The sequence below is a fragment of the Colossoma macropomum genome, unplaced genomic scaffold (assembly GCF_904425465.1).
Source record: "Colossoma macropomum unplaced genomic scaffold, Colossoma_macropomum, whole genome shotgun sequence".
Classification (NCBI taxonomy): Eukaryota; Metazoa; Chordata; class Actinopteri; order Characiformes; family Serrasalmidae; genus Colossoma; species Colossoma macropomum.
In genome coordinates, this window is record NW_023496042.1 from 234,497 (window position 1) to 241,926 (window position 7,430).

Genomic DNA, 7,430 nt, shown 5'->3' on the forward strand with positions numbered 1-7,430 from the left:
AACAAACAAAGACACCTCATTTAGCTAAACAATTATTTGAGGACTGAGACTAACTAAATAGGTAGAATCAAGTTCTGCTAAAATGGAATGAAGACCTGCCATCAGACCTGCCCTCTGTGTACAAGATGATGTATGATGTCTGGCTTAAATTTAACTATGAACAGAAGTGTTATGCACAGTTTTTAAACTCCTTAAGCAATTTGGGTCATACCACTACCAACTTCACCAATGAAGGACTGGACAAAAGTCACTTTAAAAGGAAAACAATGGAAAACCATCAATCAACAAGATAAATTTACAAAATATATTGCAAAAGGAGATTCTAGTGTAGATGTTCATGTAAATGCTAGCCATTTGCTTCTTACTCTACTATAGTATACATGAAGAATGTGTATAGGTGTGAACATACATGTTTATTTCTGTCTTTAATATATTTTGCTTTATATTAGATATTTAGACATGCAAATTGTAACTGTTTCCCTGGTCTGGCTCCATCCCTCAGCCCTAGTTCTCCTATGTCATTACTATCACCTGTGTTTTGTTTATAGCCCTTCTCATGCTTGGCTGTTCTGCTTGGCACACTCTCATTCCAGCCTGAGTATATAATCTGGATTCACCGGTGAAGTTGTTACTTGCCATCTTGAAACAAGTTACATTATTTTGTTAAGTTACATTGGTACCACACTGAAATAAGACTACCCTTATGAAGGGCTTGTAACACATATGTAAAAAGGTCAAAGGTGACCCCTTGATTGTCAAATAGTGAGCCCATATTTATCTACACTGTTACACCTCTGGTTGCTGACCCTACTTTGTCTTCTCATCAGTCAGCATTAAAATGGTCAGCTTCATCTGATATTCATTTTCATCAAATATGTGTTTATGACCTAGTTAATAACCATTAATAAGCTCCTAATAAGGGTAGTCATGTTGTAAAGTGTCAGTAGGTTATGTGAAGTGGACACTTGGTCAGTAGTCATGTCTATGTTCAACATGCTTCATGAGACAGGCCCCAGGTGTTTCTAGTCTCATTTCCTTTTGTGCTCTGATGTTTCTAGTTCTGGATCCATTGATGTTCGACACAGATGATGGACCACAGCCGCTTTAGTCTTGATGTTTGAAAGAGAGAAAAAAGGAACAAGGCAAGATTTTACAGTGCAGTCTAATAATCTTCACAGTCATACAGACAAAAAACTAACCTTCATAGGCGATGCAGATGAAGTTGAGTTTCTGAGTCTCAGGCAGGCTGACCCACTGCTGACCTCCTCTAGACTGCACTGCTCCAGTTCTCTCTACAGAGCTGCAGTCTTCTCCTCCTGTCCCGTTACCTGGAGCCCAGTTCTCGTAGCAGATAGGTGAAACATTCAACCAGTACCAGAAGCCCGGAGTGCAGGTGTGACGCAGACCCAGCCACACATGTTCAGTGGAGGCTTTCTGTGCCACCATCATCACCCAGAGCTGGATCTCCTCAGAGTGAACTGAGACCAGATCCACATGATTATCTCTGCAGTATCTCAGAGCTTCTCTCCAGGTCAGATTCTGATTGATCAAGATCAGCTTATCTGGAGATAAAAGAAAAGAGTGTGTGCAATTCAACCAAGAAGCCAACCTTTTATCTGGTTTGCATAATCAATTTGTACAATCAATACAAAAAGTGAAATAAAGCTCACTCTCATGGCAGATGAAAGGTAAAGTGGTTTGACATGGTCTGTCTTCCCAGCTGCCCATTTGCTGTCCTGATGCAACAACTGCTACACAGTCCTCATTACTAAGAGTGTCATCTGGCTGTCCAGCCCACCAGTTCCTATATATGGAGTTACTCTGATCTGACCACCCCCAGGACTCTCTGAACATGCCAAACCAGACAGGGGTTCCATTAGCTACTTGATGGATATTCTGGTTCTCACTGTCGTTCCTCACACTGGGCAGGTCTGCGTACTGCTTTCGGCAGTAGATCTGAGCATCAGGAAAGGTCTTTTGCTGAGTAACCAAAACTAATTTTGTGATGGCTGTTTTCTTTCCTGAAAGAAAATTGTAGTACATCATGAACAGCTCCTTTATATTTTCACAACTTGAAAAGAATGTCTGACAGCAAAAGATGGAGGGTGGGAGGTGGACGTGTTGCTGGTAAATGTGTAAACCCTTTAGAATTCTTAGAATTCTCAAAATTATTGAATAAATTTCACCTAAAATGTAGATTTTAGTGAAATAATTTTTGGAGATCATTTTGACAAAAACTGCTGTTTCTTGTAGACATGAGGCCAAAAAAAAACAAAACAAAATCTAAATTATCTGGATATTTGGGTGGGGCTTTTGGAGATAACCAAAACAGTTTAAACCACTGAACAAATATTTAAAAAAATAAATTAATAAAAAACAATTCTGTCTGTCTACAACTGACATATGTGTCTTCGTTGTGATATTCAGTGATCAATTCATGATTTCTTGAACATTTCTGGAACAGTGTCAGAGGGCTAAAGCTAACATAATGTAATTTAAACCTATGTTTGAAAAAAATATACACACCTATATTTATACTTATTGATATCTCATGCTTATATTTAATATTAAAATGCAAATAATCAGAGGTGGGAACAAGTCACTAAGTTGCAATTAACAAGTCTCAAGTCTTGACACTCAAGTCCCAAGTGATCTTACATCACTTCAGACAGAAAAGGGGACATACACCCCCGGCCCCCTCTGAATTTGCACCAGTATGTTTCAGTATTGACAAATTTTGACTAAATTCTTAAAATAACACAAATAGCTTTCAAAGTATGATTAGTGATTTTCTAAATATTAGCAAGCAGCATAAAGTTTAAAGGAATTTTAAAAGAAAAGGGAAAAGTAAAACATTTTCTAACCTCCAATTTGAAACAATTCTGTATTTTTAAATTTGTTTTAAAAATTTTAAATTGCTTCAGTCTACTGTAATGCAAACAACCTCTAAAGTGCATATTCTTACCTGTGTAACATACAAAATAATATTTATTTGTGCATTCATCATCAGTCCACAATCCATCAAAGCCCCGCATGAAAACACAGGAGTTACTCTTTAGTCCGTTGTTTGGCTCTCCTGGCAACCAGTTAGTGTAGGACTGTCCATTTATGAAGGAGGTGCCATCTTCCAAAGACCACAGCCATTTCTGACCATCTACTCTATTTAGGCCGATCCACACACATCCAACTTGATTTTGAAGCATGGCTTTCACGGTGTTCATCTCTTCCAGGTTGTTGATGGTGGCCAGATCAGTGTAGGTCTGTCTGCAGTATCTCTGAGCTTCAGTCCAGTTTTTATACTGATTCACGAAGTGATACCGATGAGGAAGGTATGAAGCCACACAGACCACTGTGCAGAATAAGAAAAAAAGAGTCACATCAGATCTTCTTGCAGCAAAACAGAAATACCAAAAACACTCATGACAAAATTTCTTTCAGACAAACCAACAAATGCAAATGAGGCAAATACAGTCAGGTCAATAAATATAAACGGGTGTTTACATCCACATTTGGTGAACATTGAATTGCATTTTCAATGTGTGTTTACATCCACATTTGGTGAACATTGAATTGCATTTTCATAAATAGCCCCCCATTCTGAGGGGCTCAAAAGTAATTGGACAATTGACTGTGCAGCTGTTCCATGTCTAGGTGTGTTTTATCCCCTCATATTTAATTCACAAGTAAGCAGACAAAATATCGCGTTGATTTCAAGTGTGGCATTTGGAATCTGTTTATTTCAATATAATCCCCAAAGCAATATCAAGGAAGTGAAGCAAACTTTTAGATTCAAACTTTTAAATTCAAAACAGTTCAGAAAGAGTAAAACATCACATAGAACATGAAAAACAATTGTCGTGGAGCCAAGGTCCCAGGTGAAGAAAAACCCCTTTACAACAGTTTGCTAGATCAGCAACACCCTCCAGGAGACAATGATCAAGAGGTCAAGAGACATCTTCATCAAAGTAAATAAAAAGGGTTTACCCCAAGATGTAAACCATTGTTAAGCCTCAAGAACAGGAAGACCAGATTAGAGTTTGCCATCTAAAAAAGCCTGTACAGTTCAACATTTTCTGCACAGATGAAACAAAGATCAACAGAATGTACCAGGATGATAGGAAGAAAAGAGTATGGAGAAGGGAAGGAACTGCTCATAATCCAAAACATAGCACCTCATCTATTGAACATGGTGGAGGTAGTGTTATGTCACAGGCATGTATGGCAGCCAATTGAGCTTGTTCTCTGATATTTTTTGATGATGTGTCTGCTGAAAAGAAGCAGGATGAATTCTGACATGTAAAAGGCTTGAAGTGTATATTATCTGCACATTGGACACATTGGACGCAGATAGACAATGACCCAAATCATACCACTAAGGTAACCTAAGCCTTTTTAAGGCAAAGAAGAGCAATTTTCCATATTGACCAAGATCATCACCTAACCTCAATCCAATATGTCTGTGGTAGAGAGCTAACATAACAATAACTGTCAATATCTAAATGTTTATAGACCTTACTGTTAATCAGTTGAAGAAGGCAAAGAGACAAAGACAGTTTTCTGCACAAATACAAAACCCATGTAGTGTCTAGCTCAGTATTTGACTACGTGAAACGTCTACTAGAGACAAAGTGCTCACTGACCTGTGAACAACAAGACTAATGAAGTCCATTTCTGATCCATTTCTGAGAGAGTGTATTTCTCAACCTAGATGTTTAGATTACATTTGAAGTTTTAATACCATTTCAGCACATCACTGCATTCACATTGGCATATGAAAATGATCACAGATAATAATAGACATACTCACACCAACAATCCAAATGCTTAACAATCCTTTTTGAAAAACGTTCTCCAACGTATTTGTAAAAGAATACCGTGGTAGAAGGGTAAATGATGCTGTTCTCTCTGTCTTGATGTTTTCTTGTTGTTCCCATCTCATGTAATGCTCATATACAGTATCTTTATATCGCTTGCTTGATACCAACCCACCTTTGTTGCACATAGTCACAGAGAGATACCATCACAGTCTTATTTTACCTTGCTTTGATCAATCATTGCCCCATGACAGTATCAGTTAATGCCTAGAGCAAATTCAAATGAATATCTCTGGAGAGTTACAATGTGAAACAAAGCTTGAGGCATGAGGTTCCATCACGTGTGAAGAAGGGTGCAGGTGGTTTTACCTCGGAAAACCACTAATCAGCACCTCATCAGAGATGTTAATCAGTGTGGCCTTCTTTGTTTTGGGATGCATGAGGATGTGTCATATCGCCTAATGCATGTGGGCACCTAACCATCACACCTATGTGAGCTTGATGGATATTCTATTCCAAAATCATGATCACTTGCCCCCCACCTTTGTGGCTGTAGTCTGCAGGAATTTGTGCCAGTCCAAAGAGCATTTGCGAGGTCTGTGCGAGATCAGGGCTCTGTGCAAGCTACTGAAATTCCTTGTCTTTACAGACCTTGCTTTGTGAAGAGGGGCACAGTCATGCTGGAACTGTTCCCACAAAGCATGTAATTGCACAAAATGTCTTTGTATGCTGTAGCAGGAATGTCCATCATAGTGGCAGATAGTAAAGAGTGATTTATCATTCCAGAGAACACATTCCCACTGCTTGAGATTCCAGTAGTGGTCCATTTTACTCCATTCCAAGCAACACATTTACAGTACAGGCAGACTGTATTGTATCAAAGACTGTATTGTATGGCTACCATAATACTATTGCAAAAATAGTGTAATAATACACAGTATCACAGTAACACACAGTATCTTCAGCTTTTCTAAAGCAGCAAAGGACCATCACCTACATTCTTCCTTCCTTCTGGGTCACGGTGGGGTGCTGGAGCCTATCCCAGCTGTCATTGGGCGGAAGGCAGGATACACCCTGGACAGGTCGCAAGCCCATCGCAGGGCAGACAGACAGACATACACACACCTAGGGGCAATCTAGCATATACAATTGGCTTAACTGCATGTTTTTGGACTGTGGGAGGAAACCGGAGTACCCGGAGGAAACCCACGCAGACACGGGTAGAACAGGCAAACTCCACACAGAAACGACCATGGTCGCCCAGCCGGGAATCGAACCCAGGCCATTCTTGCTGTGAGGCGACAGCGCTACCCACAGCGCCACCGTGCCACCCCCCATCACCTACACTGCAACTGAATTTTGTTTTGCAGTTTTACATTACTTAAATAAGTTTATACTTAACAAGAGGCAAAGTTAGCCTAGGTAGCTCCTTCACAACATGTTAATTTACCTAGCCCAACCTGTACCAACATAAAACACATGTTATTAAAGTTAACTTTATTTTTGGTCATTATACAGGGTGATTCAAAAAGATTCATCCAATTTCAAAATGATTTATTTCACTTGTAAATCAAAACAGAACACACAGTAAATTGTAAATGGTTTAAATGAGCATAAAGTTTATTATGTAATTTTACAAGTGCTCAATATGAACCTCCTCCAGCTGTACGACATCAATGCCATAGTCAAATTCATCCCATACTTGATTGATCACTCACGGCTCTTTCAATGTGATTTTGGAGATCATCCGGTGTTGTGGAACCAACGACAAACACTCTGAGCTGTTGGAGGTTCACTGCTGACAAAAATCACGCTGCACAGTTATGACGGATTCACTCTTATTGAAGTGGAGAACGCAAAACGCTTTCTGCTCAGTGGTCACATCTCAGAAACTCTATGACCCCCTCTTTCAATTGGTAAGTGATTGGTTCCTAGGCCTCACCGCCTCACGGTTGTAAAAATATGGCGCTTTGAAATCAGATTAATCTTTTTGGATCACCCTGTATATAATTATAGCAGATTTTCATATAGAAACTTTCACTTTGTAAATATCCTTTTTCTTTGTAAGCATCTAATTAGAACTGCTACAATAATAAATAATAATAATAATAATAATAATAATAATAATTTCAGGTACCCATGGGATTCAGTCTCTATGGGATTTGCAGTGTGTTGTTAGCACTAAACTAATGGTGGTGTCCCTTCACTATACATGTGACTTTTTAAATTTGTATATTGTATTAATTGAATATTTATATAAATACTTTAACATAAAGCCTAACTCTGCTGCCAGTTAGTTACTGTAGATTTACAGAATATTTACTTAGTGTTCTGCACAATGTATACTAGCTGGGACAAGAGAATCTGTTGTGCAACAAATAGTTATATTCTGTGCAACAAATTGGATATTCTGTAAATGCAGCATTGTACCAAAAATAATTAGGTGCTACATCATTGGTGTGCTTGTGCTTTCCTTGTGCCACTCCATGTCCCAAATTCTAGACACTCCATTGCCTCATATATTTTTCTTTTTTATACATAAGTCTCATTTCAGCATATGGAAGGCTTTGCCACAGAGGGTGAAGGGCCAAGACAAGACCAGGTATCAGCTTTAGG

At 38.8% G+C, this 7,430-nt stretch overlaps 1 protein-coding gene across 2 annotated transcripts; it reads right to left on the bottom strand.

Annotated features, from left to right (window-relative positions):
• Window positions 1-980: 980 nt before the first annotated feature.
• Window positions 981-4,983, bottom strand: LOC118804336 (macrophage mannose receptor 1-like). Of its 2 annotated transcripts, XM_036564823.1 has the most exons (6): window positions 4,808-4,914; window positions 4,641-4,704; window positions 2,966-3,349; window positions 1,671-2,021; window positions 1,200-1,562; window positions 981-1,109 (listed from the first exon to the last, which is right to left on the bottom strand). In XM_036564823.1, exons 2-6 carry the CDS (start codon window positions 4,678-4,680, stop codon window positions 1,105-1,107), a joined length of 1,143 nt encoding a protein of 380 aa, XP_036420716.1. In that variant the 5' UTR covers window positions 4,681-4,704; window positions 4,808-4,914; the 3' UTR covers window positions 981-1,104. The 2 variants fall into 2 exon arrangements, with proteins under 2 accessions (XP_036420716.1, XP_036420715.1); XM_036564822.1 differs by lacking the exon at window positions 4,641-4,704 and having other exon boundaries at window positions 4,808-4,983.
• Between the last annotated feature and the right edge of the window lie 2,447 nt (window positions 4,984-7,430).